At 33.8% G+C, this 13,046-nt stretch overlaps 1 protein-coding gene across 1 annotated transcript; it reads right to left on the minus strand.

The window, feature by feature from the left end:
• Nucleotides 1–1,196: 1,196 nt before the first annotated feature.
• On the minus strand, nt 1,197–12,347 carry LOC111053878 (G-protein coupled receptor Mth2-like). The gene is made up of 5 exons (XM_022340815.2): nt 10,412–12,347; nt 8,471–8,549; nt 6,403–6,581; nt 4,881–5,049; nt 1,197–3,073 (listed from the first exon to the last, which is right to left on the minus strand). The coding sequence occupies exons 1-5, from the start codon at nt 11,370–11,372 to the stop codon at nt 2,974–2,976; spliced, it is 1,488 nt and encodes a 495-aa protein (XP_022196507.2). The 5' UTR covers nt 11,373–12,347; the 3' UTR covers nt 1,197–2,973.
• Between the last annotated feature and the right edge of the window lie 699 nt (nt 12,348–13,046).

The raw sequence follows: 13,046 nt of genomic DNA on the forward strand, positions 1-13,046 counted from the left end.
AGATGTTATATTCATAAACATAATATATCTTAATATTATAAATAAATGCTAATTTAGCCAAAAAGCACAACAAGCATCATAAATACAATAATTCTCAAATAGAATACTAGAATTTATTAATTTGTATTTTTAATCCATCATTTTATTGATTTCAAAAAAGGGTAATTTTTATTTCATAAATAAATATAAGTAGCCCTGAGTTCATACATTGTAAGAAGATGTTTATATTTATAAACATTATATCTTAATATGAATATGTGTAAATTTGGCCAAAAAGCACAACAAGCAACATAAATACAATAATTCTCAAATAGAATACTAGATTTTTCTCTAGTGTTAACAGGTCCAAGCTTTAAGCTCAATAAACTAACACTTAAATGATGTATTCTACAAGAACAAATAATGGAAAATTCATGGAGTAAGTTAGCTTAATAAATTTCTTTTGAACAAAATCATCTCTCAAACAAGCATCTGTAAAGACAATTCTCAATAGAAATACTATACTGGTTAATTCGTTCTTGTAAGCAGTCCAAGCTCTAAGTCGAGAATGTAATACTAATACTAGAATGTAGGCTATTCTTAAATATTAATAATGGTAAATTCATGGAGCAATACATTTCTGCTGAAGATTTATGCAAATATAATTCTTAGCTCAGGCATTCCAGAAGGAGAGCTTATATTACTCGACTTGAATTAAGTTATTAAAATCACAAAAACCTTCAATCTCAAGTTTTCTAGAACAAAATATCTATAAGAACAACCACTAATTCACTCAAAATAATTGAACTCATTCAACTTCTGGACCCAATTTTTTGTCTCTACACTATTCCAAGTTTTAAACATTTTTCATGATATCAATCAAACTTCATAACTCAATTTATTGAAAAATTTCAACCACTCATATAATTCATTCACATTAAACCTACAGTTCATAGTTATTCAGACTATAAGAATGATGTATTAGTACCTTCCAAACTCTTGCATTAAAAACTATGATCCCCTAACAAAACTCTTACGAATTGAATACAATTCCTTATGACTGATTAAATGGTTACATACGACGGTACTTTATTTAATGAATTATTGTGATTTTGTTTTTGTATCCACATTTTTCAAAGCACTTATATAATAGTTTTGTATCATATAGTAATATTGTAAAACATGTCAGTGTTGTAAAATTACAATTTCAATGTGACTTCATATACAGAAAATGTTTCGCTTATTACGGCATTTTCTATCTTGGGTATGCCTACAACATTGTTGACTACTACTTATAATACTACTATAAACCTATATTTAAATTAATGACTAGTATAGCACAATAAGAAGGCTAATAGGAAGGCAGCTCCCCGTTTGTAGCAATATTTGCTACATGCTGAATTCAATGCATGAATTTCATTATTTGTACAATAATCTTCATAATCTAGCAAACATTTAAATTTCAAATACTCACTTTTTCAGCGCTAATGAGATTACTGAAATACATTAATAACTTCATTGTAGACTACCTTTTTTGAATGCTATATAAGAAACTGGAAGCTGTGAGAAAAAGAGGGAGGCCGAGGGTTCGATGGATGCAGGATGTGGAGAGAGACTTGAGAGCGATGGGAGTGAGAGGTTGGAGGCGAAAGGCAGCAGACAGAGACGCTTGGAGGCAGATTGTGGAGGAGGCCAAAGCCCACATCGGGCTGTAGCGCCAGGATGAGTAAGTAAGTAGTAGACTACCTTTTTTATATAATTCCATTTCATCTCTGGTAACCGACAGGTCTTCTCGTTTGTACAATTAGCCTAGTCAATAAAGACATTGATGCACAAAAAATTAGGGAAACGCTGAATTCTTGCAGGGTATTAGTATATTATGTAGTATTATATGTATTAGTATTATATTATGTATTAGTATTATATGTAGTACACAGCCTGGAACCGAAGCGTCCCCATCGTTACACAGCTTGCTTCCCCTCCAGGACCCCCCCCCTGGCCTGAAGTTCGAAAGTGCAATAGTTTCGTAGAACAAGTATATCTCGGTTCCAAATCAAGATATCGATCTGACGAGAATGAGGAGGATGGTCCAAAAGAGGAGGACGCGGGTGACCGAAACTTCTGGAGAGGCTTAGTTGATGAGGCCAAGTACCGACTGGGGTACAAGTGGCCACCGCAGTAAGTAAGTAAGTAAGAATGAATAGATCAAAAATATTAATGTCATATAACAGTTAATCATAATATAGGCCTATTTTTCGTTCAAGAAGTTATTCCCATATAATGCCAGAAAATTAGAAAATTTTCACCTCATTATTTATTTGTCTAAAAAAAGTTTAGCGGTGTAACGATGAGGAGTTTCGGTTCCAAGCTATGTACTATGTATACTATAGCACCCTGCAAAAATTTAGCTTTCCCCTAATTTGTTGCGCAAAAACCCTGTCTTTTGTCTTCATTGATTGGGCTACAATATTTGCTACCTATATATGCTGAATTCAATGCATAATTTATCAAATAAATCATGAATCTCATATTTTGCACCATATATATTTTCTAGGATCTTACTAATAGGCACCTCAATATCGTCATATTTCGAACTTTCAAAATGTGGGAGAGAAATAGTACAAGGAGTATCCTTAGTTTTTCTCTCTCGGTCAGTCCTCTCTTGTAAAAATAATAAATGACACTGTTGTGTCATCTACAGGTCTCCGTTTGTAGTACCGCCGCCATTTTGTCCTTCAATGCGAGTAATCATAGGTATAGTAGAGTTGTCGTTGCCTTCTTCAACATACATATTGTCTGCAGCCTGCTCATGCTTCCGACGGCTGCCATTGTTGGATGTGGTTGCTGTAGAGCTGGAGGTCGCCTTTGTTGTTTCGCACTCACTGATGAACATGTGTGACGGCAGCAACTTCTTGTTGAGCATGTAGAGGACGCGACGCTTCAGGACGAATATGATGAAGATTCCGATGCCCTGGCAGATGTTGAAGATGTCGGTCACATACCACATGTACTCAGAGCCCCTACGCGTTCGGAGACCACCTCCATTATCCAGGTCACGCCCATCACTACGAACAGTTTGCCGTACAGGTAGCAACTGCAACAAAGCAATCAAACACCTTGTGAGATACAGTGATTCATTTTTCAGTATTGTCAATGGTTAGGGTGATTGATATAGTCTTAGACTTTTAGCATTCTTTGTATTAATCTGTCTTGACCATAATTTTGTATTAACTTGATGATAACCTTGACACAATTGGGCATAAAAAAGCCATACTTCTTCTTTGAATGAGTTTGACCCCAAGGTCATCTCAGGTCAAGGTCAACCCAAGTCAAGGTCACTTCTGCATCAGACTTCTCCTTTGAATGACTTTGACCCCCTCAAGGTCCCCCAGGTCAAGGTCAACAAATGTCACTACAAGTTCACCCCAAAGCGAAGGTCACAAAAACTTTTATTATTTGAAATGAAAACATGAAACTGTGAATAAGTTCTGAATAGTGTTTTTGTCTTTTCGGTCCCAAAATTTTATAGTTTTTTCAAAGTTTGGAATTTTCCAATTATTTGTAATAAATTTAATTAAATTTAGAAGTATTTTTTTCTTATTCAAAAATGATTTGTGTGTGTATGGATTATAAATTGAGTGTGTAATTGATGAATTTTAAAGTGACACACATAACCTCTAGCTACATCTGGACTGTTGTATAAATTAGAATTGGAAACGTTTTGGGCGTAAGTTAGCCTGTGGTACTTTTCTGTAAGTTGTATAATTCTGAATAATTGAATAAAATAAATAAATAAAGATGTAGTCAATATTATCAGAGAATAAAACCTTGTTGCCTGGTTTCACCAATACCAAGCTTGGTCAAGACATTTGAACATGGTCAAGCCGGGTACGCTTTACAAGTGTGCACTGGAATTATTAATAGTAGCTATCACTATAGAAAACATATACATTCCAGTCCACTTGTAGTAAACCGTATTAAATTTGACCATGTTCGAATATCTTTACCAACATAAGTGAAACTGGTCATAGGTGTTAAAACATGCTTGTGTTTTTCTCCAAATATATTCGTAATATTTGAGTGCATCTCCATTTCTTCATTATAAAGCAATCAATACTGCAACAAATATGGATTGAAACAAGATCGGCCCTGTGTATCCCAAAGTGCCGCTTGCATTGCAAATTCAGATATTACCTCTTCTGATACCATATCAAATTGTACTTCTCTCTTAATTTGTGGCAGGCTATCGATGCTCCATTGTGACTTGATACCTGAAAAGTTGCTTGTTTAAATCTATCTTCTCTCCCTACATCGAGTTCATTTGACAGGCCCTAATAACCTCTTTAATACAGCCCCAATACTAATATTAATTAATGAAAATACGTTTCCATCACAATTATTGGAGTGAAAATCAAATCAAGTGTCTCTTTATCTATCAAGTAAAATTATAACGTGCTATAAATTTTCGGCTCTAAATTTATAGTCTAAATTTAATATTTTCTATATATGGCTTAGTGTTTTTGTGTTTTGTTCTGGTTTTGTATATGTTTGGACATTTTAACATCAAAATGATCTTAATTCCGAAGTGAAAATTCAAAGTATTGTGCTCACTATAACCTTAGTGTCCGGTTTTCCATTAGGGAACTTTGGACTATATACGGCGAGGTGGAACTACCATTGATAATCTATCAAGTGTACAGTAAAATACCTACATATCCTTATATGGATCAAAACTTGATCACTAGTCATATCGAGTCACTGTAGTCATAATTTCGTCCCCATGGTGAAATGAAAACATTATAAGTTCACTCTGTATCTAAATAGTAAAATGCATATCCATCTACGGATCAAAACTTACATAAATTTTTCTATATGAACTCAATATAATTCATAATACATACCGATCCCTCTCCTTCTCGTGATTTGAATTGCTTTCAGAGTTTTTCAGCACTGCAGTTTGTTTTGAAACTTCATACAGTTTATAGATTGTGATTGCAAAAAAATAGAAATTGGCTGCAAGCAATAACATCATTGGTCCGTAGAAGTAAAAATACAGTGAAGCTGTGTCTTCTGCAAAATATAAATTATCACAAAAATATAATTATATAATCTTTAAATCATTCTCATTGTGAATTATAATTTTGATATCTTCAGCTTGTTGTTTATTAATCCATCCATTTATATATTCATTTACAAAAACATGTAATCAAATCAATGATTGAGAGAGGATTATTTAACAGGATTACCCCAAAACTGATTATTACAAATTAAATTATACTCTAAACTCCAGGCCTGTTTTCTTAAACACTGATTAAATCTGATGGATCATTAACCCTATAAAGTTATAAAGATTCATTTGTCCATCAGTTTCAATAAGTAGTATCCTATACACCTATCTTCTTGCCATGTATGCATTCACTCCCACTTTTTTGACACCAATGAATTATTGAGGTATTCATTGAGGCTTCACTCGACTCGCAAGCTCTTACTTGCGAAAAAGAGTTTTATTCACTTATAAGAGTTTAATTCACATAGTAACCAGGTATAAAAATAATCTATATATTTAAAAGCGAAATGGCACTCACTCACTCGCAGAACTTAAAATCTACCGGACCAAAAACGTTCAAATTTGGTAGGTATGTTCAGTTGGCCCTTTAGAGGCGCACTAAGAACAGATTTGGAAAATTTTCCAAAGATACTCCCAAAATCTGCGTTTTTCCTGCGTTTTTTAGCGTTTATTTCTCAGCTTTATCGAGAACAAATGAACAGAAAATGTTCAAATTTAGTAAAAAAGCTCAGCTAGGGTGTAATAATTTTGTGTTAGAAGGAATTTGCAATAACGTCAAAGATACGCCCAAAATCAGCGTTTTTCCAACCTTTTTCTCAGATTTTCTGCGTTTTCTCAGTACTTTATAACTTTCTGATGGAATGAAGCATGCTCAAATGAAAAATTCAGGCAAGCGAAGCGAGCCCGCTGATCTCATTTTTGGACGATCCACTCGGGGGTCCAGGGGGCGGAGCCCCATGACTAGACGGATATGGCGAGCGAAGCGAGCCTGACGGCTAGTATAGGTGCATAATTTATTCTACCAAACTAGAACGTTTTACACCCTATTGTACAAGTTATTATTCCTTTCCCTGATTTCTATGACTCTTGAACTATCAAATGGGTGACAAGTGTATGCACTTTATGTACGGTATTTATTTATTAATTTATTGTACAACATACTACAATCATAATATAATTATTACATTGAAGGAAAACTAGGCTGAGCCTGTACTATTTCTTTCAAAAAATGTTGATAAAAAGTTAATGTTGTCCAAAGGTTGAGGTTATGATACCACACACTGCTTCGTCACTTGATTTATGGTCCAGGATGTATTTACTTTATATATTTGATGTAGGCCTATGTATTTACTCACCTTCCCCAAACCAGCAAGACGTGACAGCCAGTCTTGGTCTGATAATCCATGATGGCCCAATCATATCGACAAAGTAGGTGAACACCGTCATGACCAATGGGCATCCCCAAGCATAGCACGAGTGACCAATCATCACGTACCTTTTCTTGCTCTTACTTCTTGGCATACTTTTCATTTTCCTAGAACAACATTTGAATGAAAATATTGGTCCTAACTCTGTTAGAGTTTGGAGAGAAGAGAAGATATACTATTTTAAGGCGAAGTTGGCACTTGAGAATCCTAGCATTTTTATTGTGTGTTTATAAGGATTTCTTGTAGTGAATGCCATTACAGCTTACTATATTTAAGGCTGTGCAAAGGCTAAAATTAAACTTTCTACTGGTGATATTTTCCAATGTTTTTCGATTTGTATATCATCAAGCTATCAAAAGTTTTCACAGGAAAGCATTTTTCTCTACCTCATTACTTTCTGAGATATGAGCGCCTAAAGTTTAAATTTTTGGGACAGAACATTTCAAATTCGGTAAGAGATAACATAATGAAATTTAGAGGATAAATTCTTCATGGTATTTTTGATTGAATAAAACAAAAATTTTCTTAAAATATCAATTTTTGAGGAAGTTATTCAATTTACTAAAAATAGGAAACCAAAAATAACTTTTTGTTGAGTTATTTTTGGTAAATTGAATAACTTTCTCAGAAAATGATATTTTCAGAAAATTTTTGTTTTATTCAATCAACAATATCCTTCAAATTTCATGGAGTTATCTCTTACCGAATTTGAAATGTTCTGTCCCAAAAATTTAAACTTTAGGCGCTCATATCTTAAAAAGTAATGATCGGAAAAAAATGTTTTCATGAGAAAACGTTTTTATTTTGATAGCTTGATGAAATACAAATCGAAAAACTTTGGAAAATATCACCAGTAGAAAGTTTAATTTTAGCCTTTGCACAGCCTAAAAGCTATTTTTAGCCTAATAAATTTGGAAATACAACTCAGCTCTTTTCAATACTCTTCACATTCTGGACGGTTAGTTTGCTTCATTATTTGTCTTGAAAACACATTATATACAGCTCTGAAACAGATATATCGTATCCCACGAGCACTTTAGTGAATCTTTATATCAATGAAATACAATTATTTTTTCAAATAATTCATACTAGTGACCCCCTGGGTTGGAGAACTCGCTAATGATCTGTTGTATTGTAATCTTTGAATCCCACAACTTTCAATAATACAGAGTTGGCGAAAATTATGGAAACAGCTGGATATTTTTTACACAAGAATAATTTGACAGTAGATTTCATTGGAAACCTATTCGAAATAAGGTTCTATTTGAAATAAAAATACTCTGTCGCTTCAACCTCTTCGTTCCTCATATGAATTCAAATTCATGTTCATAAATTAATGAGAAAGTGGTCATGTGATACAGTTCGATACAGTTCAAGTAACCACAGTTCAAGTTCATGTGGTCATTTCGATACAGTTCAAGAGAAAATGAATGACCAAAACCACACACATCTCAACCCATATCAGTTTGTTGGTGTAGAAGTTGTAAACTATTTTGTAAATTAACCAGCTGAAATAATGTGTCAGCGCATGAAGGACTGTCTGTGTGATTGCTCACAAATAGCCTCAGCTGATGTTATGAATGAATGAATGGAAAAACTGTAGTAATTGCATGCAATGAAATAATTCATTGACTGACTAAATGATAAATCACAACAATTTCTTTCTTATACACTTTCAATGTAATGTGTTATATCCCGAAAAAAGACGAAGGTAAATTTTGTTGTCCAACGAACTTGATCTGTAAAAATAGTGGAAGAATATGTGTTCAAAATTTGAAGCTGATTGATCAATTCTTTCTAAAGTTATTGTAGAACATACAAGCAGACGGATAACGACTTTGACCTCGAGTTCAAAGTAAGAACTCTAAAAAAATACTTAGGGTTCACAGGTTACAAGGTTATAAAGGCTACAACTGTTTCATACAATATTGCAAGCTACTTTTTATATATTGATATAATATCATAAATATAAAATAAATGACTGAGAATTCCTCACCTAAATGCGGAATAGATGTCATAGCACATGACATTCAACCAAAAGTAACCAGCCAGCAAAAAGAAGTACATTGTGTATGCTAAAAAATAGAATAAAATATTAGTTTATCAATTAGAAATCAATTGCACAGCATTTGTTAATACAGTCATTTATTAGAATAGTGATCCATATTTCGCCAGGAAAATTATAGTTTCCAGTAAAACGTAATTGAAAAAATATTGTTTAACTACAAAATTACTTTGTATTAAACTTTCAGTAGAATTAAACTTTTAGTAATAAATATATGTTATTTATCCCGAATAGTTTAGCATGGTGTGAATTTGATCACATTTCATCATAAATAGGCCTATTGTATAGGGCTATAAGTTGAGATTATATATAATTATTGTCATGTTATTATTTATATTATATTGTTGAGAACAAGTTCAATTGAACCTAGTATTCTAATATTTTCTTTTCAGCAGGATACTTTAAGAGAAGCTAATAATTGATAATTCAACTGATTCAAGAAGAAGAAGGAGATAGTAAGAAACTTTCGTGAAAATATTTCATCTGTAAGAAATTAAATACAAAATCATTAATAATCGACTACTTTAGAATCCTATAGTTTTCCTTCCATTTCCTCATTCGAATGAAGTAATTTGAAATCAACACTTTCTAAATAGGTGACACATTCTCAGACATTTCAAAGTCATTATCGAATAGCAAATGACCACTTCTGTTACAGTCGTTCTATAGTCTTTCCATTACTAGAAGTCCCAAATTTCCAATTCCTTAAAGACCAATTGAATAAAATGAATGGTTTTGAATGGAAAAGTTTGTATTTGCTTCAAATAATACGTATGCCAAGAGACAGATGTATGATTCTATGTGTATGTTCTCATTTCGGGTGCTCAAATGTTGTACGGTATTGGAAATACTTTGAAATAATGCTAAAACATAATAGGCCTACACCAAAAATCTTTGGTTTTTATTTTTCTATAACACCTTGATTAGGTGCAGAGGTTCAGCTAGGGTCTAAAAATCTTATGTTGAGAGGACTTCAATATTTCGCCAAAGATATGCTCAAAATTGTTTTTTTTCTTTTTTGACATCATCTGTTCAATCTAATAGAATTTATAAGGACGGCAAAAAATCGTACTTCGAAAAGTCGATGTTTATGTAACTAGCTTAAAATTCGCTTCAAACGGTTAGCATTCCTTTATGCTGATTATTCAACAAAAACTGCCAGTTCCAAGTGAATCTCATTAAAAGTACCTACAGTAGCCATCCTATTTGGTAAGCTCTCCTACGGAAATTCCTGATACAGAAATTTCCCACCACTTAACATGGAGATAAAATATTTCCTAGTATTTCATTCTTTTTGTTATGAATCTTAAAGATAAGTTTTCTGGCGCACATCCTTTGTTACAGGATGTTTTGATGTTATAATATTCATTCAATATAGTAATGATATCGTCAAGCAATATCAAAACAAAAACATTAATGCGGTTAGAGTTCAGTATTGAAGAAACCACAAATATACTGCGGTTCAATTCCAACAGAAATAATAGTTGCAAGAAAGTTGATTATCGATTGACATTTTAAATGGGGAAATAAACTCCGAAATATACGATGAAACTTGATGAAACGATGCAGACTATTATATTTATTAATTAAACGTACTGAGTTGATTTTTACTGTCTTAACTTCTTCAGCCATGCTCAAGTAGTCGATCCATGCAAAATATAGTCAGACTGAGAATGGAAAATCAGAAGATGGTTAACTATATTATTTTTTGAAATTTCATTGGAAATGAAATTGTAACTGAAAATAGATTAAAAATAGGTAGTCATTTTAAATAGTAATGAAAATAGGACCAAACCTGTTTTTCATTCCCAATTATAGCCTACTATATTATGTATTCCTATCATTGATAAATGAATGGATAAATAAACTCACCAATGAATCTACAAAGATATTTAGGTTCGCGGGTGGATTTGAACTGTTGGGAAGCCAGAAGTGAGTAGCCGATTATGAGTGCACCAAGCATGTTCATCATGCATTTTGCTGGGATATTCCTCAGTGCAGGCAGCAGAATGTACACAATCAGAGTAATGACCAGGAAGAAGATATTCACAACTAAAAAGTATGGGTAGACTTTCAATGCTTCCTTAGGTGGAATCACAGGTTCAAAACATCCATAATAATGCATAGTTCCAGTTGTTGCATTGACTTCCATGCAGAATTCCTCCATTTTGAAATGGTTGATTCCATTTGGCACATCATCTGGCAGTGGAAATTTGATTTGGCCATCTTCCAACAGAGCCGAACCTTCAATTTCATCATCAAACGGTACGAAAAAATCACACGTGAAATTCTGATCAGTGGACACGACGATTACATGGAAATGGTCCCGCGGTACATCCATCACTAACTCCAAGTTTCCATCGCTGTCTTCTCTGTAGACTTCGTATTCTGGCAACTGTTGTCTCACACTGGTTGTGTTGTCTGGCACACAGTCCAGGTTATCAGCGACAAAACCATCCGGACAACACTTTTGAACACACTTTTTCACCTTGCAAATACAACCCCAGTACCTACTGATATCGTGCCAATATTCTCCGGCCTTGTACTTTGTTCCATCAGTTGCTTTAAAGGTCAGATCGTCGTCAATTTCCCCCTCAATAGGTACACTGAATTTCATGTCACATGCTGCTGATTGACTGACTGTTTTTGGTAGGTAGCTTGTCAACAAAAGGCATGTTCCTAAAGTAGCCAGCATTTTGGAGAAATTCCTAGGGCGCAGTAAATTAAAGAAATAATAAAAATCAACAATCTCCATTTCTCCAAGAGTTCTATAAAAAAGAATTCTCCAATACTCTACGAACACATAAATACTGTATATGTTTATAATATTCATAAAACTACATGTCACCTATTTCCACTTAGGGTTTTAATTCGGTTATAACTCCGGCTATAATTCCAATATCTACAAAACTGGACATCACCTGGTTATAAGTTTTCTCTAATAAGCTACTCACATTTATGAATTGGGTTACAATTTATTCCAGTATTCACAAAACTGTAGGCTACCGTTCATCACCTATTGCCACTGAAATAACAATGACTTGCACGTATAGTCTATCTATTCAGCACGCTTTACTCTTGAAAATGTTACTTTTACTGTTCACTACCCATCACAACCACCCCAGAAATTTTAACGTCCGAATTGTTTTCTCTATGTATGATGCCGTAGATTTGAAATCAAATCTTTCTAGTAAGAAAAATCTAGTGAAATCATTTTAGTAGAAACAAAATTCAACACTATTTTTTATGTTGATGTAAAGTGTTTTAAAGTTGATCAAATTATTGGTAGAGATAGAATAGTTTATTCAACAAGATATTGAACCAGGTGTATTGTCTTCAGTCGTATTAAAGTAGCAACGTTTCCAAATGTACCTACCTATCTATAGGCCTATTATAGTTATTCAGTTATAGCAGAGACTAGAAATATAGTTAAATATAAATACCATAAATATACACTTATAGGCTATCAAAATTAAATGTTCATACCAAATTATATTGTGAGTAATAATACTATAAAATTAAAGATTTTCAGGCGAATGTGATATATTAGAAGAAGCAACACCTTGTTTTCTAGATATGTCATTTTCTACACACACTGTTCAAAACTGAAAAGTTCCTTTCATTTCTGAATGTACGGTAGCTACTGTACTAAATTATTAACCAGATAACAGTTATGAGGCACTCCGAGAAAAACACTGAAACCACTAGAACTTAGGAGAAGTTCTTATTTCGGTTTATCCTCTAAGAAGAGACTGCAAACTGAGAAGGTCGCATATACACTGACACCGAGTGACGATATGAAGCGTAAATATTTAAAATTGAACGCCAAGGCGTGTTTATGTGTTTCTACCAGCACCAGGTTCGCCAACCTATCGCAGTTGCGCTTATTCCCCCTCCCTACACACAGATGTATAGTCTAATAGGGGATTCCGAAATAATTTATGTTGTTTATTAGTCCAGGCAACGAATGCTCAAAAAAGGTACATCCCAAGATACTTTCGTGTGAACCAGAAAGAAAAAACGCAACTTTTAAACCTCCCTCATCCCTTAAGCACACAAGGGGTAGGGAACTCTAGTCCAAACAAAGCTGCAAGGTCAATTATTGTGTTCCAAACATTCCCTCCAAATTTCCCTGTCAATTGATCTATTGTTAAACTGAAGATTCTAGGCTCAACTCACACTTACGCGACTCAGGTCGAGAAGAGACTGCGACTCTAGTCTCTTCTTGACGCAGCATGTGTTTCCAAATGGTGACACTCAGACCAGTCGATTCTAGTCTCCGCGACGTCACCATTTGAAAACACATGCATCGTTTCCAATGCCACACCCCCTCATCATTTCTTGCACAAATGCAACAGGTGGTTTTTTGAAAACAGTTTTTTTTGCATTCATGGATTTCATGAAAATGCAAATCTCCCAGATTTGGTTGATATTCGGGCTATGGATAAAGGTTCACCTAACAAGAGTGTCGTGCTATAATATGAGACGTTTCGCTACAATACAGGGT

Source organism: Nilaparvata lugens, chromosome 10 (assembly GCF_014356525.2).
Source record: "Nilaparvata lugens isolate BPH chromosome 10, ASM1435652v1, whole genome shotgun sequence".
NCBI classification, from domain to species: domain Eukaryota; kingdom Metazoa; phylum Arthropoda; class Insecta; order Hemiptera; family Delphacidae; genus Nilaparvata; species Nilaparvata lugens.

Excerpts from the sequence above, each read along its gene's own strand:
- LOC111053878 (XM_022340815.2), bottom strand. The coding sequence starts at position 11,372 with ATGAATATTATAAACATATACAGTATTTATGTGTTCGTAGAGTATTGG. Across the intron at positions 6,582-8,470 it reads GACATCTATTCCGCATTTAG|GAAAATGAAAAGTATGCCAA; the intron begins GTGAGGAATTCT and ends ATGTTGTTCTAG. Across the intron at positions 5,050-6,402 it reads GTCTTGCTGGTTTGGGGAAG|AAGACACAGCTTCACTGTAT; the intron begins GTGAGTAAATAC and ends TATATTTTGCAG.